The sequence below is a fragment of the Eublepharis macularius genome, chromosome 4, assembly GCF_028583425.1.
Source record: "Eublepharis macularius isolate TG4126 chromosome 4, MPM_Emac_v1.0, whole genome shotgun sequence".
NCBI lineage: Eukaryota > Metazoa > Chordata > Lepidosauria > Squamata > Eublepharidae > Eublepharis > Eublepharis macularius.
Window position 1 is genome coordinate 141690251 of NC_072793.1, and position 24803 is coordinate 141715053.

The following is a 24803-nucleotide window of genomic DNA, read 5'->3' on the forward strand; positions in this document are numbered from 1 at the left end:
TTTCATGGCAACAAACAGAGGTGGTTTGCCATTGCCTGCCTCTGCAACTCTGGTCTTCGTTGGAAGTCTCCCATCCAATTACTAATCAAGGCCAACCCTGCTTAGCATCCGAGATCTGACAAGATCAGGCTCACCTGGGCTATTCAGGCCATGCTGCCCCCAGTTTGGTACCAAAAAAGATAACCTTCCCTTCCTCCTTGTTCCCTCAGGCATCTTTAAAAGCAATGTGCCACGATGTGCAAGGTAGTTACTGAACTCTTGTGAGATTCTTTCTTCTCACAAAAGTGTGTCATCTATTTTTGGGTACCTGTAGTAGGACAACTAATATCATTGCCAAAATCTTATGAAAGGAAATAACATTTCAGAAGTTCAGAAAGCTTCCAGCTCCTTCATGGGGTGGGGTAACAGTGAGGGGGGTGGACAGCGTTTACTACCGCCACTGCCTCAGGCCAGTGGACTGTTATCCATCTAGTGCTTGGTCTTTGTCTGCGACAAGTACGTTATGAGCTTACTTTATAGTGGTGTCATATCATACATTACAAAGAAGAACTGCTTGTTAAATCAAGCCTTCAGAACTCCTCGTTTGGGGTTATATCTGAACCATCCCTTGAATGCAATGTTACATTCATGTGGGCTGGAAAAAAATCCAAAGAGATTCATTTGTGCTACTATTTAATTCGTAGATTTTAGGAATGGGGTCCCTATATTCCCAGTGAATATGGTCACAACAAGTCTCATGACATGTAGACATATATAGATATTATTAAAAGATGAAAGAAGGTTGATAATAAAGTAATTGATCATAAAGAAATTGTTGTTTCCTTGAGTTCCAACAAGACATTTGAAGGTCCAATACCTTCATTTGATCTATCAAAGTCAATACAGTCCACTCCATTAGCAGAGAGTCTCCAGGTAGAAGTCTTTCACATCACTTACTATCTGGTCTTTTTTAATTCAAGATGCCAAGGACTGAAACTGGTCGAGCAAATGCTCTACCACAGCCCTACCTCTGGTGTGGCCAATACCTATGAAAGCCAGGTTCTGTCATGCTCTTCCCTACTATCTGGACAATAGTCTCCAACAATACACTAGTTTGACTCCACTCTCATTGTGTGGAAAGGGATCCTATGTTCATCTCATTGCTTCTGCTGTGCAGCAAAACACTCACCTCAACCAGTGTCAGCTACGGTAAATCACCTAATAAATCACCCATCGCTAAAGTGTTGTTTGACATAACAAACACTGAGAGTTCTATATTCTTCTTGTGTTACAAAAAAATTGCCTTAACCCTCCAAGTTTGCTTTTGAACATGCAATAGTTTGTACTTACAATTACGGTACAGATGGTAATTGGGCTTTTCAAAAAATGCAGACCACCCATGAAGAGTGTCAGGAAGGACAGAAATTACACTTTAAAAAAAAAATCCTACATTACAAGCACAGCACTCCTGCTTTTATATAGCCAATAATTTTCAGTTGGATTCACAAAAGAAGTCTTCTCTCAACAGTTTTCAATGCCATATACAATGGAAAAATAAAAATATATAACCAACAGCTTTGTATGTTTGCTGGTTTAACACCTTCAAAGGTCAAATAAAGCAGACGATTTTTAGAAAGCTGGTTCCTTTTGTACACTTTTATACCTTAGATTTCTCTGTAACACATTCACAAAATTTACATTCATGAGCTCTGTAAAATTTCAGTATCAATGAACGAACTTGACAATGCATAAATACAGATTGTTTCTGAGAGAAGAAACTACACAGAGAACAACAGTAACATTTAAATGATCAGGTGGCAGAACAGGACATGATATCAAGCTGCTGCACTGTTATTTACCTCACAACTGACAAACGTAATTCTGGGTGTGCTTTTCCCATTTTCAGCTCTCAGACACTGGCTAAATAAAGTTCACTCACAACACTGAAAAAACAAATTTTCTCACTCTGCCTGTAATTCAAAACAAAGGAAGAACCTGACCAGTTCCTCTGTATTCTTGACATTTATTCCTATTGTAATCCCAGAGTTCTGACTGACAACCAAACTTCCTTGAAATGGTGTTACAGATACAGATACAGGTGTTAAATCCAAATGAGATCATGGCTAAACACAAATTCATCTAACAGGAAAAAAAACCCTCCTAAATTTGCTTGAAACAAAGGGTACATTTCAGTAGCTGCAGGGATTTTTGTTTTTATGATGCTTGCCCACCCATCCCAAGGTCTTTTATGATGTTTGATGTTTTTATGATGTTTAATTTTATAAGCCACCTTGGAGAGGTGTCACAGAATTCTTCCAAATAAATAAATTAATTTGGAGGGCGAGGTGCAGAGATTCACCTGTGCTCAAACGTATCGGTGGGTAGGTGACAATTCCTGAACTGCTGCATGCCAAGAGATGAACATGCACACCACACTTACTGAGGGCCTTGTGCTCCATTTATGCCTATGTGGAGGTAGTAACCAGAATAAAACTGTGTTACAGAATGAAGAGAGAAGACCTTGGGATGGGTGGGCAAGCATCAGACTCAGCTGGTGCTACATCTTAATGCTAAATGGTGTGTTTCTGCCCTTATTATGGAGAAGGTTGAATGGACTTAGAAAAATTTTTTAAGTGCACAGCACCCCCTATAGGCCCTCTGTGTTGCTTTCAATTTGAAGCCCATGTCTTCTTCTTCCCACCTCAAGTGTGCAAATGAACTCATGGCTTTCCTGTGGGGATGGCAGTTAGGCCTTTCCAATTCATGTCTGCCTTCTGCACCTGGAATGAAGGTAGTCAAAATGCTCTGCCATTTTCCCTAACTCTCACAGCATCCTTTGCCAAAGAAAGTAATAAAAGAAATTCAAGTAGACGTTGAATATTGTCAGAGAATCGTTGGCATTAATGTTTGGCCACCAACATGAAAGCACACTTGTGCGTTGGCTGAAGGGTACCACTAACCCCCAATCACTTAAGGGAAAAAATAGATTTATACGTTGCAGGTGCAACGGCAAGAGGATAAAAATTACTACAAGTTGCAATTTCTTTCAAAGTGTTACAACCTTTGTTTGCAGTTCTCGTCTTAATTAGCAAAAACAACAGGGCTGTTTAGCTGCAACTGGTCTTACTCAGCGTTAGTGAAACCAAAAAAGCCTCTATTTCTATCTGCTACGGATAAGGTCCTCCCCAATAATTAGGAAGCTAGACTTGCAAGGAACACAAAAGCTACAAAAAGAAATGAAGTCATTTGTGCAAAAAAGGATTACAAATGGCAAAGTGCACAAGACCGTATTCCAGATTAAGGCTTTCTGAAACAATCCTTTGTATAGAATCTTTACTGAGTTTTTGAACAAGCCCATTCACCCATTTTAAAAAAACAAATCCATTTGCGTCCACAGAATAAAAAAATACAAGAGTTTCGAGAAGTGTTCATTATGTCTGAAACAAGGAGACAGTTTTCCAAATGTCAGTGTTTCATATCCAATCTGCAAAATAATATTTTTTTCTACAAGCACATCTTTGACCCAGAGAGGTAAGGCTTACTTGGAAAAAGAAACTCAAGGTAGGGGAAAGTGGATATGTATAGCATAACTAAACTGAATTATTGTGACATGAAACATTTTTAAATTTGTGCTCAGAAAAAAATTCCCAAAGAATTCTGGTATACATGCTGGAAAGCTGACGTACCTTAAGGACTTCCATTGGTACCTGAGTAGCAGGAGGAAGACTTGTGGGGTGGCTGACGTTGATGGCTGGTGTCTGACTGACAGCCACTCTCTGTTGCATGAACTGGGCTGCTTGCTGCTTCTGTTGCTGCTCTCGACGCTCTTGTTCTTGCATCTGCTCACGCATGAGCTGCTGGCGTAGCAAAATCCGTGATGTCATACTGGAGGAGCTTAACGGGGGCTTCGATGCTCCGGGGTGCTCAGAACTGCTGCAGAAAACACCAGAGGAGTCAGAAAGTTGCATCACTCATCAACTTCACTGAAGTTTGAAAGAGTTATACTAAAACAAGTGTGCATACAAGGGGAAACTGACAAACATGGAACGTGGTGGCAAAGGTATGGACTAATAGTGATGGAAAATGGGCCACTGCAGTCAAAATAAAATTGTGATGAAATGGACTTTGTGTTTAGAGGAGCTAGTTAAATACTATTAATCCTGCTAATAATAATTAATAATCAAGCAGTTTGAATGTTACTCTTAAAATCCATTATATTATTACAGTTCTACTTTATAGAAGAGTAGGAAATCTGATTCTTCCCCCTTTGATCCAAGATACCTTCTCCTGCTGGTTTGCTTGCACTATTACTTATTTATCCACCCGTTCTCCAAGGACCTCACAGAAGCACAATTCTCAACTGTGTCTTCAAAACAACCTTGTGAAGTAGGTTACACAGAGACCAAGGTACAGTGTGAGTGGCCTGTCATTCTCCTATAGTCTGAGTGGCACAAAAGGCACTTGAACCTGAACATCCCTAGTTTGGCACTCTAACCAAACACTGCATTGGCTCATTGACATGGAACTGATAACCATAATCATATATGATTTTTCAAAAGTTGCAAGTACTCTGACTGACTTCACAGATTTGTTTGACGTGTAGGTATTAACAAGAAATTACACAATGTTTCAAAGAAAATTTGGAAGGTTTAGTATAATGGCTTCCACAGGGGAGGAAAAGGCAGTCTTTCTTTCAAGATGTGCTGTTTTTTAGGCTCTGTGAAAGGAAATATAATCTAGGAAACTCTAAAGCAAACTCTAGTCCCTGGAGGAAATAGGCTTTATAGAGAATGGCTAATATCAAGCAGCATATTTTTCTCTTCAGATTTTACTTAGACTCGTATATCAATATGAGAACAATATGACATTGGCATTCTCTCCATGAAGCAAACTGTACGCTGCAGCTAGTTGTACTGACCTTTTACATTATGAGGTAATAATAGCAATAATTTAATACCACAGACTGATTGCCTAGGCTTGGATCTAAAGAACTTCAAGTGAAACTCCACTCCTGAAATGGATCTCTCTCACCTCCCTCTGTGTTACCCAAAAGGCAGCAGTATGTAATGCAGTGAAGGGAGCTGCAGTCTGACTGAGGAATCTTCCCTTATGCAAGTAGAAATACCTTCTACTTGTTTAAGGGCTCCTCTGGATACAGCCCAACATCTTAAAGCAATAAAGTTGACTGACAATGCAATGCAAGCAGAGTTACACAACACAACCTGCAAAGTCCAGTGGGCTTCAGAAAGGTTAGGAGTGTACTATGCTTAGTAGTGAACTGTATGTATAGTAGCTGAGCAAATCTTGTCATGTGACTTTTGAACACTGAACTCAAAAAATGATCTGGTCATGTTATATTTGTTGGACTAAGAAAAATGAAAATTAAAACAGATTTTTAAAAGCCGCTAAAGGCATCCCTTTTCATTGTCCTCAATAGCAACACAGTTTTCTCAACCACAGCAGTAAGATTAAGGATTTCTGTAGCAAAAAACCTAAACCTTCACAAGTCTAACAAGAGTTCCACAATGAAAACACAGCATGCTTTTGTGAAGAAAGGAGATGAGAGGTGCTAACATTCAACAGACAAATTGGATCCTGTTTGAGAAATCTAATAAATATGAACATATTGCTGGAATGTCTTACTAGAAACCATGCCCCACAACTATGACAGAACAGCAAAAAAAACCATCTCTGTCCAGAAGCTCTTGAGACTCGCATCTTAGTCATATATCTGCAGTAATTGTTTTTCTTTCTTTCTTTCTTTCTTTCTTTCTTTCTTTCTTTCTTTCTTTCTTTCTTTCTTTCTTTCTTTCTTTCTTTCTTTCTTTCTTTCTTTCTTTCTTTCAATAATCCACATCTTGAAAGGTGAGTATTTGGGGGAAGGGGGTCAAACTCAATTTTTTTTAGCGCACTAGCTGTTTTCGCACATTTTTCTTTTTTAAAAAAAGAGTTGGAGGTAGGGATAGAGAACGATGTCTTGCTCTTTCAGGCCTGTCAGGTTGAAGCATTCTCAGGGAGACTGATCCTTTTGATAAAACAAGAGAAAACTTTTGTGTTGAAACGAATGCAGCTGTGGAGTAATCGCACTAATTAGCTGCCCAAAAGAAGTCACTGACTGTGATACTTGGAGAGAAAAAGGAAGACTTTCAGTTAATGATGAAGCAGTATCACATCCTACCACCCATCCCAGGTTTTAATGGAAAAGAAAAGTCTGTACCTTAATAAAATAGCTACTGATTATCACCACAAAATGGAAAAGCATATGTAGCAAACCCCACAACCAAAAGTCCTTCTTAGTTTGCTGAGATGAGGGGGAGGGGAAATGTACTTTTTGGTCTCACAAAAGTGCAAGAAATTAGACCAGGGCTGGGGAGGGGGGCGGGATTTAGATTTTTGACAGTATCTCCAAATGAGATTACACATCCAGTCGCAGAGATACGCTGACAGGATTGAAAGAGCGTGTTCATCATGCAACTTTAAATTTCTGTCCCATTACAGGGCCATACTGCCTGTAGTGCACTATGAATTAGTATTATCATCATGATTAGAGTTTCTTGAGTGTCGCACAAGACAGTGACATCACTTCTGGGTTCCTAACTGGAAGTGATGTATTGGCTGTGCCGTTTCCAGCCCCCTTCCATTCCCCCAGCCACTTAAATGAGCACTGGTGAGGGGTTAGTGACATGGAGTATGGGCAGCAGTTCCCCTGCTGGCACCAGTCATCTGGCAACTACATTAGGTTGAGAGGTAATGACTAGCCAAAATTACCCAGTAACTTTCATGGCTAGTACTGTAGCCACTGACCACATGGCAGAGATATCTACATATTATACAAAGACCCAGATACCATTATGCCTACGTTTCAATGAATACTCTACTATTTGTGGTCATTTCACTAATTTAATAGGAATTCAAATGATGTTAACATGATCATTTTATACTATTCTGATTCGGTTAACAAAAACTGTATCAGTGTAATTAGATTCATGGTTCACAGTCTTATGTTTAATACCATTTATTTAAAAGGTAATAAAGTAAAAATTTCCACCAACAACTTGCATGACTTTATTGAATGCCCTATGGATACTTTTAAGATTATCTTAGTCTAAGAGTTGCAACTTGTACAAAATATGAGCAATATGCACAGCCCTGCAGTTTGCAACTTGATGTCATAACTACACTATCAAGTTTTTAGTGTATGTACTCGTCATTTCCAAACATGGAGGATGAATACATGACAGATAGTCCTGCTACTTAAACGGCTTTTAGAACAGAGCAATTAAAAGACCTCTTATTTCCATTCAACTGCAACCAGCCTTAAGCAATTTGGTGCAATCGCAAAACTGTTTTATCCCCATTTTTCATGCATGCCACATTACTTCATGACTTACTGGGGAGCTGTGTTGAGGACTACAACACAGCTCCAACAGTTTACATCAACTACATTGTTGTGTGTGAATTAGTACTTCCTGTAGAAAATGCATGAAGTTTGTTATCCATGTAGTAATGCACGCATCTATCTGGGAATCCTAAATGGGCCAGAGTGTGCAGAGATGGACACATCACTGAAAGTTACATATTTGCAAAGGTGAACTCTGCAATTTATATGCTTCATGTGTCAAGTGTTCAGCTGTACTTAGCTACTGCAGAATACTATGGCTTGCAGTTTGCAGTGAGTGGGGCTACAGAATTGTGTTGCATTGATGCTCAAGAGCCCGAAGAAGTATCTGGACAATTTTCAAGCTTCTGGTTTGATCTCTAAAAATCCTCAAAGAACTGAGTCTTAACATCATCAAGAGGCTGTTTTCCCCATTTTATCTCACTGCTATCTTTCGTATGTATGGGGGTGCCCTGTTCATAATACAACAGTTATTTCTTTGTTTAAGCATTCTGCACACATCAAGACATTCTCAAAGGTTGCCACAGAGGTTTGCTCTCTCTTTGGAGTGTCACCTGAGCTCAAGCAACCTTCAGAAGAATTATGCAATCTTGTTATTAGGTTGGCATTTTTCAGTAGTCAATGCAGACGGAGCCTCAGGTTTGAGATTTTATCTAGTTTAATTTCCCTGTTCACAGTACCTCAAGATGGCTTCCAAAAAAGTTCTGTCACTTAACCAAACATGTAAACATCTTATGCAGCTTCATGAGAGAGAAGATAAGCATTCTAGGTATGTATCTATTAGACGTATTCATTTTAAGGTAACATGAGTGTTCTATGACACTCTAGCAAATACGTACTTTTCCTCCCACACACCATCCATTACAAAAACAAATCTGAGGACTAGAAGGATGGGGCAGCAGGGGGAAGAGGCAATTAAGCTGATTATAAAATGTTCCTCTCATCTTTATTAGTAAAAGCCAAAACCAGTTTGGGAATAACTGGAGATAATCACAACGTTGCTTTTATTCATGCACATAATGTGCAGCATTATGTGACTACTCTCACACAGCTCCCTTCATTAGGTGAGAATTCCATCAAGTTGAAAAACATTATGTTCCTGTTTCATTTTCCAGTTGCTGCCAATTTTCCCTCCAGCCCTTCTCTACCCACCCACAAAAAATTAATTTTAGGTTAAAGCATTCCTGGTTCAACCCTTGCCTTCTTTGGCAAGTAAGACAAGAGCTCCATAAATTATGTCTGCACACTCTAATGAAACCTGCACACGCACGCAGTATGACTCTTCTGGCCAAAAATCAGAGTTTTGAACTTTGAAATTCTTACAACAATGATAGGAATGCCGTCTCCATTAAGCAGAGATCCTTTGGCCAAAATTAGCAAGAAGAAATAGCAATAGCAATAAACGGTTCCTTAGGAAACTGGGAGAGTTCAATCTTTAATCACATCTCTCCTGACAATCAAGTTCTGTGACCCAAACAACAAAATTAATAACTTTCTGACCCAGACATTAAGGCCTAGCTGTAATCATATTTGGCCACAGCACCCACTACTGGTTACACAGTTAAACCTCCCAAATAGGAATCTTTAAAAAATAACACTGCATTATGTGGGCGAAAACAGTTAAAGCCCTTATTTAGTTGGATTTTAGGGATGGGAGAGGAAGTATTATTCTAGACTGGGTGCTCCTATTTCTTTCTACCTGGGCTTCCCATACTAAAACAACACTCTAGTTTATTGTACCACACCAATAAATCTGGCACAATTATAATTATTTTTTGCTAAGCAGATTTTAAATGACACTCCTTTAAACCAGCTCCTCCATACACATCACTAACATTACTGTTATTTTGAGACAGCACTCAATAATCCTAATTAGGGTTTCCAGCCCACCATGGGATTTCCTGGCCCAGATATTGCCCCCCCCCCGCCACATGCTTGCTTGACCAGCAGGGGGGAAATGTATCAGGAAAGGAAGGGGTGCAGGTCGGTAGACACATGTATGCCCATGTTCCCTGGTGATTATGTTATTTATTGTGTGACCTAGAAGTGACAGGTCATGCCAGACCGCCTTTAAATATCCAGCCTAAAAAAGTGTGCCTTTGTAATATTGCATTTCATTTTCAAAGCCATCCAAATACTGTTCTGAATCAACATTCCAAATGCCAAGGCTAAGATTTATTCTCTCCTCCCCGCCCTCCCCCCCCCCGGCCACCTTTTAAATATCTATTTGGCTTAACACACTATAGAGGTATCTATTGTTACTTCTTCTGTACTAAAGCATTACATGCATTTGGAATGTGGAGGGATGAAAGGATTATTCTGCAATGTGCTCTTTTAGAATATCCAGCCAACTCAGAATTAATCTTCCAGCTCCCATTTGAGTTCCCCAAACTATTGCCACTGTTTTGTCAAATAAGCAACAGAAGAACAAGGAAGGCTTATGGCTGAACTACAGAGGCATTTGGGAAAAACCTGATCGGAGCAATAAAAGAACATCAGCAGAAACTGTTGCTGAAATATTACTCTCTACATGGAAAGATGGAGGATAAAGCTAAAGAAAGTGATGCTGCACCACTAACAGATACCAAATGATGAAAATGAGAAAGCTCCCACAGCTTTCTCAGCAACCAAATAATCTTCAGCCTAGTTGCAATTTAACAATCTGTCAAATGTGGCTTTGTTTTCACAGAAATATTTGGCCATTACTGTTTTTCTGAAGATAGAAAAGGATGCTTTAAAAAGAGATCTCAGGTACTAGCAAGAAGCAGGTTTTGATTGAGACGTTAGAACAACCTGAAGTCTTAAGTGCCTGGGTGTGGGGGGGACTACTACAAAGCAGACTAAAGATCTTCTGACAAAGGTGCTGCCTAAGAGGTAATAAAAGTTATACTTAAACCCTTCTGCTTAATACAAAGTTAAATAAGAAGGTGAAATATTCACAATTGGAGTCCCCCAGCATTTTAATAAATTTTTGGAATTAGTGAAAACATCAAACTGTTCCTTAAGGAAAATATGCAAAAATGGAAAACCATGTTAATGGTTTATGGTGAAGAAATTGGAGTAGTTTGTATCAAAAGAGGTATATTCATATAGAATTAGATAACATTCTGCATGTGTAAGTAAAAGAAATGACTCAGAAAGAACATATCAAGAGAGTGTGAAAAATTCTGAAGTCAAAATTAAATGGTGGAAATACAAGCAAGTCTATAAATACATCGGCAGTTCCAGTGAACAGATATCCAGCTGGAATAATAGATTGGACACAACGTGATTTAGAAAAATTGGACTGAAAAACGCAAAAACTAATGAACATGCATCAATCTTTACACTCAAAAAGTGATGTTGACAGGCTATATCTTCCATGAAAAATTGGTAGAAGAGGACTGTTACAAGTACATGGAAGAAGAAAATAGAGGCCTGAATGATTACATCAGTAGAAGTACAGAAAAATTACTTCAGGCTGTGAAAACAGAAAACATATTAAAAACAACCGAAACAAAAGCTGAATACAAGAAGAAACAGGTTGAGAATAGATTAAATGGCTGGAAGAACAAACCCTTACATGAGCAACATCTAAAAAAAATATTGAAGGAAAAACTGACAACAGCCTAACTTGGGCATGGTTGAAGATGGGTACAATCAAGAAAGAAACTGAAGGTCTGATCTTCGCAGCACAAGAACAAGCATTGCAAACAAATGTTATGAAAGCCAAAATTCAGAAAATCAGTGAAAATCCAAAATGTCAACTTTGCCAGGAAAAAGATGAAACGGTGTCCCACCTTATCTCTTAATGCAGAAAAATTGCACAGACGGACTACAAAGCTAGACATGACATGGTCGCAAAGCTGATTCATTGATCATTGTGTAAAAAGTATAACTTGCCAGTATCAAAGAATTCATGGGACTATCAGGTGGAAAAGGTGCTAGAAAATGAACAAGTCAAGATCTTGTGGGATTTCAGAATTCAAACTGATCAGCACCTTGAACATAATACACTAGACATAACAGTCGTGGAAAATCGAGAAGTCTGGATAATCAACATTGCAATTCCTGGGGATGCCACAGTCGAAGAAAAAGAACAAGAAAAAATGATTAAATATAGAGATCTGGCAACAGAAACCACCCAACTGTGGAAGAAGAATGCAACAGTAGTCCCCATTGTCATTGGGGCACATGGAACCATCTCGAAAAACTTGGCAATTCATATGGAAAAACTGCAGCTTTCTGACATAACGCTTACAGAACTCAAAAGACAGCACTACTTGGAACAGCGTACATATTACTCCAATATCTGGTTGATACTTAGGTCTCCGGTAGAAACCTGCATCAGCTTAGCAAGGCCAATCAATAATAACATGTGACCTCTGCTTATTGTTGATTGTTTCAGATAATTCAAATAACCACAACAATAACAACAATATTCAATTTATATATCGCCCTTCAGGATGACTTAACACCCACTCAGAACGGTTTACAAAGTATATCATTATTATCACGACAACAACAAACACCCTGTGAGGTGGGTGGGGCTGAGAGAGCTCCAAGAAGCTGTGACTGACCCAAGGTCACCCAGCCGGCTTCAAGTGGAGGAGTGAGGAATCAAACCCAGCTCTCCAGAATAGAGTCCCGTGCTTTTAACCACTACACCAAACTGGCTTTAAAGTATGAATTGCAGATGCAGGACACCCTGCTTTGGACTGGGGCTATGGGGCAAAGGAAAATTGTTTCACCCTTACCACACAGGTTTATGAGTTGTCTTCAGCCCTTGAAAGCAGGAGAGACAGGCAAAGATAACAGCTACAGTGGGATGGCAGTTTCAGTAAAAAATAAAAACCTGCACAAGTAGAAAGGTTAAATTCCTCTTTCAAACTGTGACTTTCTGAACCAGGGTGAAATCTGCATTTTAGAATGCTGGAAAAATCCGATCCTGGTTTTACCATCATCTTGTCTGGTTTGGTGTGTGATATGAATATGCACATAGCTAATCCAGAGAAAGCTAAGTTTGTTTACCAAACTCCACTGGAAATTATTGTGATTGAAGCACCCTATTACTAGATTGAATTAATATGGGGTCAGTTTTCATATTACTTTTTGATTTACATAATACCCCAGTGCAGGGAAGGGATCCATAAATGAACAAGGGCAGGTAAACAACACATTACATGGAGCGCCATGATTCTTCTGTCCCTGGAGTTTTTAAAGGGTTTGTTGTTTCACACATTCTCCAAAAAGTGTCATGCTTGCAAATTGCAATTCTAGCAGAGGAGCTGTGAGCTCGAAACCTTCTCCCCACACACCTACTTTATCTCTCTGTGTGTGAGGAGGAGTCACTACATGTTTTGTCCCTGATCAGATGGAATGCAAAGTCTCCTTGATTCATACACAGAACACTCCTGAATATCCAACGGCATTTTACTTTTGAACATATTCAGATTATAATTCCTTGAGTATTTCTCATTGGAGGAAGATAGGACATTCTGAAGCACACTCCTATTTCATCTGGACCCATACCATTTGCGGCAATTCCTTTCTTATTATGCTGTAGCCTCACTGAGAACAGCAGGATACTTTCCATATCAATGGGCGATGGGTTGCAGGTACCTGATGCATTAAAAGCTTGCATCACAGTTTGCTAACTTGCATTGAAATGAAAAGCTTTGAAATGAAGACAATACCCTCTTTCATTCCTTTGAGAAGCAGAACATTTGTACTTTTCCTTCATTCATGCAGGGAGTTTTTTGGAAAGTGAGTTTCCACACCTATTTCATAAAGATTACTTGTGATGTGTTCTCTGTGTTATTATCCGCACAGGACATGAGACTTATACCTGCGACGAATGAGCAAATATATATTGTGTATCAACACTAATGTACAATACTGGATAAACCACTCCATATTAGAAATATATCAAGGAAAACAAACGACAACAGCAGAAAAGCAATTTAATTAAGTCAGTGATCCCAGACCACCACACACCCAATCTTTGTCTGTCTGTGTGTGTATTGTAACACTTTCTACTTCGTTCCTAAACTTAATTGATTGCAGGTTGTTCTGGCACTTGATTCAGCAATCTTTATAGGCTGGCATGATTTAAACTACTAACAAAAAAATCCTGCACATATACTTTGGCATTCAACTTTGTCCTTTTCTGCCAAGGGCAGAACAATAAACCTGGCAACATTATTTTCAAATAGCAATCTATCGAGATAGGCACACTCAACTGATATAGATAGGGCTACAAAGGCTCCAGGGCAACAAAGCGGGTAACACTGAGGGGCAATTCAAAACAATCTCAATCAATGAATTCAGATGCCCAAGAATGTCTCAATAGTTATGGGTAGGATGTGCACCAAATTTTTTTTCAATAGATCTGATTTTTTTCTGAATCTTAGAAAGTAAATATTAATCATATACTACCACAAAAGGTTTCAGTAGCTCTCTAAAGCTGCATGCACAGTGGCATGGTCCACTCACATAGCAGAATAAAGTAGCAGAAATCTGAATTGATTCTCTAATTTGGTTTGCAAAAATTTGGTATTTGCAAAAAATGTGGCCATTGTTTTCTATGGGAAAATCACTCTGGGAGATATCTGGAGGGCTGGAGGGTTCATTTTTCACCCAAACTATACCAAATTTGGAGAAAACCTACTTGTGACTGTCATCTAAAGATCCTCCAATTTTCATGAAGATTGGACCCTGGGGGCCAATGTTAAGGACCCCCAAAGAAGGTGCCCCCATCCACTATTATTCCCGATGGGGAAAAATATCTGGGCGCTACCTGGGGGGGCCAGGAGTGGAATTTTTCAAGTAAACTCCACCAAATTTTCAGGGGACCTACTCCTGACTTTCCTTTAACAATTTGGGAATATTGGACCCCGAGGACCAATTCTATGAGCCCCTGAACAAAGTACCTCCAGCCACTCCATTGTTTCCTATGGGGAAAAAGTCAAAGCTGATCCCCGTTGCACAATCATACCGGGGCAAGGCTAATGTGGCCAAGGCACACTTCCAAATGCAAGCTGAGCTCATCCCAGAGAAGGCCCAATAGAACTAAACTAAAGCACGGGAATGGAATTCCCCAGAACCACAATGAAGGAAGGGGACCAGCACTACATCAGAGAATCACATCCCTTCTACTCAAACTAAACTATAGCAAAGGATACTGTTGCAATTAGCCCAACAGAAGCAAACTGAAGTAAGGGAATGCCTTGTGCTTGTGGGTGGGTACTGCTTGGTTCTGCTCTGTGGTGTTTCCCCAGTGGTTAAACCCAGTGTCTGTCTGCTGTAAACGACACTGGTTCTTTCCTTTTGCTGTGGAGTACCAAGGGAGTCTGTAGTGAAACACACATTAGATATTAGTAGGGCAAACTTTAATAAACTTAGAGATACAATGAGAGTTATTCCATGGACAAGGACACTGAAAGAGAAAGAAGCAAGTGAAGGGTGGACTCTCTTAAAAGAAAAACTCCGCCAGGCTCAAGTCATCATCATCATTCCAGTAAGAAGGAAATGAGATGGGTGATATAAGAAGCCAGTGGGGATGAACTTAGAGCTCTGTGACGAGCTAAGGAAGAAAAAGGAGAAATGGAGGGCAGGAAGGAAATTCATCTAAAGAACAGTATCTAGGGGTAGCAAGGCACTGTACGGGAGCTGTCAGAGAGGTCAAAGCTCAGAATGAGCTGAGACTGGTCAGGGAGGCTCACCACAACAAAAAGACATTCTTCAGATATATGAGGAGCAAATGGAAGGTTAAGGGGGTGATACCCCCACTGCTGGATGAAAATGGAGAAACTATGAAAGAGGACAGAGAGAAGGCAGAAAGCCTCAATGCCTATTTTGCCTCAGTTCTCTCCCTGATAGAGAAAACAGGCCTGCCTAGGGAAGGCATGGCATCAGGGCTGCTGGGTGATATGGGCAGAGAAGTTGCTGAAAAGCACCTAGCTGCACTGGTGCCGGATGGGGAACACACCAGAGACCTTAAGAACGTTACAAAGAGCTTGCAGATCCTTTGTCGATCATCTTCCAGGCCTCCTGGAGGACAGGTGATGTGCTGAAAGACTGGAGGAGGGAAAATGTTATTCCTTTCTTCAAGAAAAGGAAAAAGGACACTCCAGGGAACTACAGACCAATCAGCCTGACCTCTGACCCAGGGAAGATACTGAAGCTGTTAAAGGCATCAGTCTTCAAGCATCCGGTGAACAACATGGTGATATGAGGAACTCAGCATGGATTTGTCCCCAACAGATCCTGCCAGACCAACCTCATCTCCTTCTATCACTGAGTGACAGGCTTACTGGATCATGGGAATGCTGTCAATGTAGTTTATCTAGATTTCAGTAAAACTTTTTGCAAGGTTCTTCATGATGGGTAAACGGGAGGCCTGTGGACTGGACTCTAGGATGGTTAGGTGGTTAGGGAACTGGTTGGATAATCACACTCAAAGAGCATCACATCTGATATAGATCACATCGGTTCTGGGCTCAGTACTTTTTCAACCAGATGAGGTTGTGAAGGGATTACTAATTAAATTTGCAGATGACACCAAATTTGGAGGAGTAGCAAACACCCATGAAGATATAGAATTCAACGAGATCTGGAGTGGACACACTGAAAAAATGGGCAGAGTTGAATAAGATGCAATTTAACAAGGATAAGTGCTGGGTTCTGCACCTGGATAACAAAAATGCAAAACATGTATACTAGATGAGGGATACACTTCTGGGTAGCAGTAAGTGCGAACAAGATCTTGGGATATGGGTGGATGCTAGATATAAGAAGTCAGTGTGATGCGGCAGCAAAAAAGGAGAATGCAATCTTGGGGTGTATCAGCAACAGCATAACATCCAAATCATAACATGTTATTGTCCCACTATATACCACGTTGGTTAGGCCCCACCTGGAGTATTGTGTGCAGTTCTGGTAGTCTCACTTTTAAAAGGATATGGACAAATGGAAAGGGCGCAAAGGACAGCAACTAGGATCAAACCCTACAAGGAAAGACTGAGGAACTTGGGAATGTTCAGTTTGGAGAAGGTTGAGAGGAGACTTAATTGCTCTTTTTAAGTATTTAAAAGACTGTCACTTAGGGGAGAGAAGGGTGCAGTTCCTGTTGGCAGCAGAGGATAGGACTCATAATAATGGATTTAAACTACAAGAGGAAAGGTACTGGTTGCATATTAGGAAAAACTCCTTCATACTAAGAGTAATTCAACAGCAGATTTGTCTTCCCAGGCATGTAGTGGGATCCCCCTCATTGGCAGTCTTCAAGGAGCAGCTGGACGAATACTTGTCAGGAATAGTTCTGCCAGGTAGTTTTCAATTTCACTATGGGCCAAGCTACAAGTGACGAATGATACTTGAACTGCAAGTGTATTTCTCCCTGTTCACTTGCCCTCCACTCAATCCACTTGCTGTTCAAGTGTCATTCGTCACTTGTAGCTTGGCCCTACATGAGTCCAGAACTGCATGAGTTAAAGCTTTATTGATAACCGACTAGTTCATCTATCCATTACAGGGTCATTGCTAGGAATGAAATTCTGCGCCAAGCCACAAGCCTATATTGAAATCTAGGTACAGCCCAGTTCCCTCCCCTGTAGCTACGGTGTGTGTAATACAAAAGCAAAGCAAAGCAACTGCGAAGGAAAGCAGAGAGGATATTTTAGAAAGTTCAGAAGTTCCAAGGTTATGTATCCATAACAATGGTTCCTCTTCCCAGGCTGAGCACTGGAGGTAGGTAAGTAAGTTGGAAACAACTAAGCTCAGCTGCAGCTGTCTCTGACCTAAGAGCACAATGTCCATTAGAGTCCAGTCCTTGGCCTAGGCCTTTACTCAGCAATCCAGGGGTTTGTTACACCCCTGAAGTATAGTGGGGATACTAAGACCCTGACACTTTAGGTTCTTCCTACATTGGACAGGGAGTTGGACTAGATGGTCTGTAAGACCCCTTCCAACTCTATGATTCTATGATTCTGACCAGCAGAGGAGAAAGGAGGGGAGAGGCAGGCTGGGAGCCACTGGAGCACAAAGCAAAATGGAGTATGCATGCACTCCTGACTGAGGCCCCAAATACTAACTACAATTGGAAACTGAAAACTATGGGGTCTCAGCAGGTTCAAATCAGACTCAGATACAGCAAAGTTGCTATATTTCTGGCTGATTCGGGCTCTGCTGAGACCCTGTAGCTTCCGGTTTTCAACTGGAAGTGACATCATCAGGGTCTCAAGAGCACAGGTGTGAGGAGACTAGATCTGGGCCACTCGTTTGCCTGACCCCCATTCCCTGCTTTCAAGGTAAGAGGGGGCTGTCAACTCTACAAGACAGGGAGAAAAGGGGGGGACAGGGAGCCTTGACATATTACACAGTCTGCAGGCCCTTGCCTGATCCTAGTTTAGAGAGTAAATATTAATCATATACTACCACAAAAGGTTTCAGTAGCTCTCTAAAGCTGTATGCACAATGGCATGGTCCACTCACATAGTAGAATAAAGTAGCAGAAATCTGAGGGGGTAGAAAGTGCTGTATCAGGCAGCAGGGGTATGGATAAATTTATTGTGCCTCTATACATAAAATATTCACAGCAAGAAGTAGGATGAACTAGGAATGTTCTCATTCACTCCATCCTTCCCGGTGAGCTTTTTTCTCTTATGTTTCAGGATTTATTTTTTTTACTTGAGGAAAACATTCTGGCATCTACCACACCTCTGTCCAAGCTAATTCAGCTCCACCTACTGCCTTCCTTTCCTACACATTTTACAGGAAAGTTCCATCTGTGGATTTAGTATTCTTTATTTATTTCATTACTTTCAATTTTTATTCCGCCCTCCCTGCACAGGCAGGCTCAGGGCAGATTAGGGCACATGTGTACAGCAGGCTAATATAAGCTTCGGCCAAGTGTTTAATCCCCAGTGAAAAGTAACATGGAGGCCCAGTTTAAATGTGCAATTCATCTCAACACATTTGGCCTAGAAATTCCTAGTTTGCGGGCAGCCCATTTGCATCCAGCATTAGCAAAAAAGTGGTATAGTTATCCAGGTAGTAATGTTGCATGCTCTTATAGATGCTAAAAGCATTTAAATGAAACAGCGGCCGTGCAGAATGCTTACACAGATGTGCTTTATGGCCAACATTTAAATTGTGCCTCAACCATAATTAGGCAAAGGGGGTTACCAAACAATGTAAGGTGTATATATAAGATGTGAGCCACCTTGGCATAGTGGTAAAAGAGTCAGACTAGGATCTGAGATACATAGATTCAAATCCCCACTCTGCTATGGAAGCTCGCTGGGTGGCCTTGGGCCAGTCACACACTCTAAGCCTAACCTACCTCACAGGATTATAGTGAGGTTAACATGGAGAGAATGTAAGCTGCTTTGGGTCCCACTATATGCGTGGGGAAAGCAGGGTATAAATTAAGTAAGTAAGTAAGTAAGTAAGTAAGTAAGTAAGTAAGTAAGTAAGTAAGTGAATAAATAAATAAATAAACAAACAAACAAACAAACAAATAAGATGCAGGAAATCTGGTTACACATTTTACAGGAAAGTTCCATCTGTGGATTTAGTATTCTTTATTTATTTCATTACTTTCAATTTTTATTCCGCCCTCCCTGCACAGGCAGGCTCAGGGCAGATTACATCAAGTAAAAACATGCATATAAAACTTTATATCTTAAAACTATTTTAAAAAACAACAACAGCACAACAGTACTATGTAAGATTAAAAATATACAAGATAGCAGCATTCAGCGAAACGGAGGCAATCAAACTACCACTTAAACAGTCATTTAAAAACTGGACGGTGGATGCCTCTGGGTGGGAGGGGTCCAATCTTCCCTTCTCTTTCTGGCACAATGCTTTCACATTTTACTTTACTATTTGACTTTACTCTGAATTTCCTCTCTTAAGGAATTCTACTATGAACTATGGTACCCATTATGTATTCAAGAACTGATTCCAAAGGAGGATTTGGCCACTAACATGCACATGCTAATAACCTTCCAATTGGACCACTGTAATTAGCTCTGTTTGGGGTTGTCCTTGAAGGCTATTTAGAAGGTGCAGTTGGCTGAGAACCTAGCAGCCTAACTTATTTCTGTGGTTTCTGCAGGGAGTACATAATACAGATCTTGTATGTGCTTACATTTCTGATCAATAAGAGTTTATGGCCTTGGCCAAAGATACTTGAAGGAATGGCTGTTCTTATATGAATCACCTCTGCATTAAAGGTCTGTCAAGGTTTGGTTGTCCCACCTACTATTACATTAGTGGCTACTGCTCAATAAAGAGCTTCACGGTGTCCACTCATCTTTGTAACCAATTTCCTGTTGTGATTTGCTGGAGATAGAACCTTTCAGACTTTTGAACACTTGTTTATTGATCTATGCCTTTGGCAATTAGGGTAATTTATGTTTGGCTGGATACGATTTAATTATGTATGTAAATTAACCAGTGGATTACAATTAATTCTTTTATGTACCTTACTTCAATAACATTGTTTATTGAAAGGCAAATGGTAATTTTTTTCAAACATTTCTCCTCACAGAAATAATTTCCATTCAGAGAAGGACCCCTTCTGTGAATGGAAGGCTAAATCTAGGGGCCTTAAATAGGTGTTTCTGGAGCTTTACTTGCTATTACTTGGAGCTTTACTTGCTATTAAATTTTACCCATACTATTTCATAATGCAGAAAAAATAGTTTTAAATAACTACTTTAACAAAACAAGAGACCACAGCCTGTTCTGAAGCACATAAATGTATCCTGCAACACTAAGGGTTCCCTGATAACCTTTTGGTTTTGGTTTTGTTCCTTGCACATTCTATGCTTTGAACGCTGGAAGACTGAGGGCCAAGCTACACATGACGAATGACACTTGAACGGCAAGTGGATTGAGTGGAGGGCAAGTGAACAGGGAGAAATACACTTGCTGTTCAAGTGTCATTCGTCATGTGTAGCTTGGCCCTTAGTGATCAACATTCACATACTACACGTTGTTTCATTTTTAAAAATTCTATAACCTGAGGAGTTGTCCCCCATTTGGTATTGTTCCATTTTTTCTACCCTTCTTTTCTTAAAACACACCTTCACAAGCTGCTGAACAATAATGCTTTTCCTAATCTAATGAGAGTCCCTCTCATGACCCAAGAACATTTGCTAAATAATTATTAAGCTCTGGAGGTGCTTTTTGCATAAGTTGCTATTCAGTAAAATGCCTGCAAGTTGATTTGCTTGAATGCTTGTTCACTTGTGGCGGGGTGTGTGTGTGTGTGCTTTCAGCTAGTTGGAAAACTTTTACCAAACAATGACTTAGAGATTTAACAGAGAATCTTTAAAATATTTCACTCAAGGCTAGAAAAAAATACATCACACTTCTAGAAGCCAATCTATTATAGGCCTGGAAGAAAAGGTAAACTTCCTACTTATCACCTAGCAATACGTCAGCAACAAGGGCTGCATTTTTGCCCTGCTATTTCTTGCATTGGCTGAAGTTTCTGTCTCCTTCCTTGGCTTACAGAACATCTGTTTATGCACACAACCTTTATGATGGGGCCTAAGAATCGAGCCTTCCTCCAAGCCAAACCTCAAAACAAAAGATGAGATTGCCATTTCTGTTAACGTATCATCACAAATTTAATTCTGTCCGTTAGTGCAAGGCAGTACTCATGAAAAAAATCTTAAAGTGAGAACCACTAAACGATACCTCAGATTAGAATACAGGTATATTATTCTGCAGTTTGCCTCAGCTATAAAACACAATTCCTTAAAGTGATAGCACACTTTCCAATACCACAAATTCTAAACAAACAGATTGGCATTTAAAAATCCACAACACATTTCAATCCAATGTGTTTGCTCACACTCCTGAAGTCTTGTTACTGTAACAACAGAAAAACCACTAAAAAAGATATGCCATTTATCTATTTTCCACATTTAAGTTACTATCTTTATCTCAGCCCTGCAGGCACAGCTGCTGTACCTTTTAGATAGCAATGAAACTAAAGCAGCACAGTATGTTTAAAGTCTCAGAATATGCCTGTATAAAGGATGGTTATATTTTAAAACAATCACTGAACAGGACGCTCTCCCTCCCCTCAAAGGAAGTGTCACTTACAGATAGAGGCTTTCAAAGGAGCAAGGCATGAATATCGGACTTCTAAGTGCTTCCATCCTTCTCCTTCCTGTTTAAGGTGCTCTGCAAAGCCCTTGGAGAAGAGTCAAAGTCAAACCAAGTCCTGGCACTGGATGTGTCACTAGGGGAGGCTCTTGATAAGGGCCTTGGCAACTCCAATCCAGACGGAGCTCAGTGCTTCAGTGGTGCCCTAGTGTCTCTGCATTAGCAGACCTGTTTAATCCAGCACCTACCTGAATATGTGAAAGAAAACACTACATTTATGTGGAGGTAGTGGAGGATTGTAGAGATGAGAAGGCAACCAATTGGATTTTTAAGGTATTTCTTTAAAAATCTCAAACTGCTTTATCACGCTCTTCTTAGCAATGGCAAGTATTTTGCTATCAGATTCCCAGAACTGTGAAAACATGCATAAATTAAAAGGCATAGGTGTGTGGGGGGGGGGGGGTTGAAACACAGCATCTAGAATTAGTTGAAGAGAAGTGAAACTTTCAAATTCACTTCTCTCATGAACCAATCAAATCTCTAATTTTGCACTAGTTTCCATTTCTTTGCACTTAATTTATCAAGTGTACCAATTTTTCAACATTATATACACATGCAATATATACTTCTATATAAACAGTACATTAAATGTATGTATAAATACCCTTTTAGTTGCCTATAAAAACATTGGACATGAATGCACGATAAAATAAAGCTACAAAATCAGCATCAATAAACAAAAACCAAAAACACTTACAAACTGTAAAATGACATGAAATACTAAATACTCATTTACTAGCTATGAAAAAGGGATTTGTATGCATTGAACTGACATCTTAGGCTACACCCCTTTTCTTCATATTTTACCTTAAAGGATGCAGGAGATAAATGGATAGACTGACTGGCACATTAATATATGTAAGCACTGGTTCTGACTTGTGCACATTTTGATGAATGCATACCCAGATTGATACCTGTGCAGTTTTCACACACAAAGATACTAGGTTTTGTTACAACTACAACAGGACTGAAATGAAAGCACATTAAATGTAGGGTTATCCATGCTCAGTTAAGCATTAACACGTCTTACCCACTATTTTGTGGATACTCTCTGAACAGTTAGTGAGTAGATTTCTCTCCCAGTTTTTTACTGCACCCTTATGTGAATTCTCATAATGTTATATTAATCTATACCCTATAGTGTGGAGTAATGATTCTGGAGCCTTCTTACAATCATTAACATGGATCTGAATAACAAGTCCCCTCTTGGAAGGCTCTTTTATAGAATGAGGGAAGTTTATCCTTTTACCTCTCCCTCACCACTTTGTGTGGGCAACTCCTGTTAAGGGAAACTTGTGTATTGAGGGCAGAAAGCAGTATGGAGCTCATTGATATGTCTAGATCTTCTGTTCTGGCACCATTTGCAGATAACAACAACCTCAAATTACTACGTAAAGAGGGTTTTTTTTAAAAAAAAAAGTGGACATGACTTTCCCATATTATCACTGGGGGGGGGGGGGTTGATAAAACACAACAAAGCAAGCAGGACAAAAACTGAAATAAAACATCCAAAAGGTAAAACACAGCACAGTATTACCTTAGGAGTTGAAGGCCTGCCCCCCTCCCTCGACTATTTATTTTATCTAGGTAAGTAAACCAAAGAAATACTGCTTTCACTTCTACAGCCAAGGATGATTTTGCTACTATGTATATTTAAATTATTAGCTATGTTAAACAACAACTAATTTAATTAGGGCTTGTTCATGCTAGTCTTTACATTGCAGAAAAATTCTTCAGTTGCAACTGCCTTGTTTTTGGTCACCTGAGGAATGTGAAACAAATTCGGAACTAAGGACTTGTTCATTTGTTTTCTTCCCATAGCTCCGTATTCCCAGAAGAGGGCTGAATCAGGGCAGATTTCCTGAAAGGGTTTAATCCTTTCCTAAGCTCCATCTCTTCTACAGAAATTCCATTCCCTCAACCCAAGCTGCTAATGGCTTCATACAGTAACTTTGTTTTTCCTCACTAGAGTTAACAGGAATTTCTAATTAGGGGAACAGCACTGAGAGTAAAGAGTTTGCCCTCATCCCAGTGTCACACAACCAAGTACAATGCAAGTCCTCTCACAGCTTCTTTTACTGTTAACAGTATGGGGATATCTGATCACAGGCCTAAAAGCCAGTTTGAAGTGGTGGTTAGAGTGTCAGACTAGGATCTGGGAGATCGAATCTTCACTCTCCCGAAGAAGTTTCCTGGGTGACCTTAGAGTATGGGATTGGCCCACTCCTCCACTTGAAGCCAGCTGGGTGACCTTGGGTCAGTCACAACTCTTCCAAAGCTCTCTCAGCCCCACCCACCTCACAAGGTGATTATTGTTGTGGGGATAATAACGGCATACATTGTAAACTGCTCTGAGTGGGCATTAAGTTGTCTTGAAGGGCAGTATATAAATCGAATGATGTTGTTGTTGCTGCTATTGTTAAGATGAAGCACAAGTGGAGGAACACTCAAAGTGAACGTGATTTGAGTACATTATTGTGCCTACTCTGTGGCGGTGATGGTGGCAAAATGACCTCTGAACAATGCCAATCAGTGGAGCTTTTCCAGTTTGTGAAGGGGATCTTAGCCCAGGCTCCTGAAAATGTAGGCCAGAAAAACATAAAGGCCTGCAGCAATGCTTTTGCAATACATTTTGTAGATAAAATTGCTCTCATTTGCTTTGAGTTAGATTCTACACTTGGTGCAGTTTAATCTCCTAGTTGTACGGATAACTTTCAATGCAGCAATTTTCATAGTATTAGGGATATGTGGATTACTCCTGTCTTCTATGACAGGAGTTGTCAATATCAGACAAGGTTAAAGAAAAACTTTTGGAAGGTGTGGCCTTAAGAATTACACTGGCTGTTATTAACATTTTTGCCTGGCTGTGTTATTAAATGAAAAAGATTTTAAGTATGGTATACATTTGGTCATTTTAAAATTGTCTGTTGTAGCATTTAGTGTGGCATTGCTCAAGATCTAATGGCAAAATGAGCTGTATCAGTAAAGTATCATTAAAGCAAAGTACTGATAACTTTCCATTAGTGAGGGCTCATGAAGTGGAGAAAGCGGCTCAGAAGTGTATGGTTCACCGTGTCTAGACTTGACCATTGCCCTTCATGGCTGTTGGTATCAAGCTGGGCTGGGTTGGTCGAATGGGCCCAAGAGGTAATAAATGCCACCCTCCTGGAAGCTGTATTTCTGACTACCTTGAAAGAGGTGGTTGTGCAACCCCTGCTGAAGAATAACTTCAGAAGAACCTGGACTACCACTGTTC

At 40.0% G+C, this 24803-nt stretch overlaps 1 protein-coding gene across 5 annotated transcripts in view; it reads right to left on the reverse strand.

The window, feature by feature from the left end:
- The window catches only part of MITF (melanocyte inducing transcription factor), a 178418-nt gene that overhangs the window by 60256 nt on the left and 93359 nt on the right, over window positions 1–24803 (reverse strand). For 4 of the 5 annotated variants that reach the window (XM_054976922.1, XM_054976920.1, XM_054976918.1 and 1 more), the window contains exon 2: window positions 3666–3912. In XM_054976922.1, coding sequence (XP_054832897.1) covers window positions 3666–3912 — 247 coding nt within the window. Of the gene's footprint in view, window positions 1–3665; window positions 3913–21484; window positions 21555–24803 lie in introns of those variants that run through there. The other variant, XM_054976919.1, reaches the window with a different exon arrangement.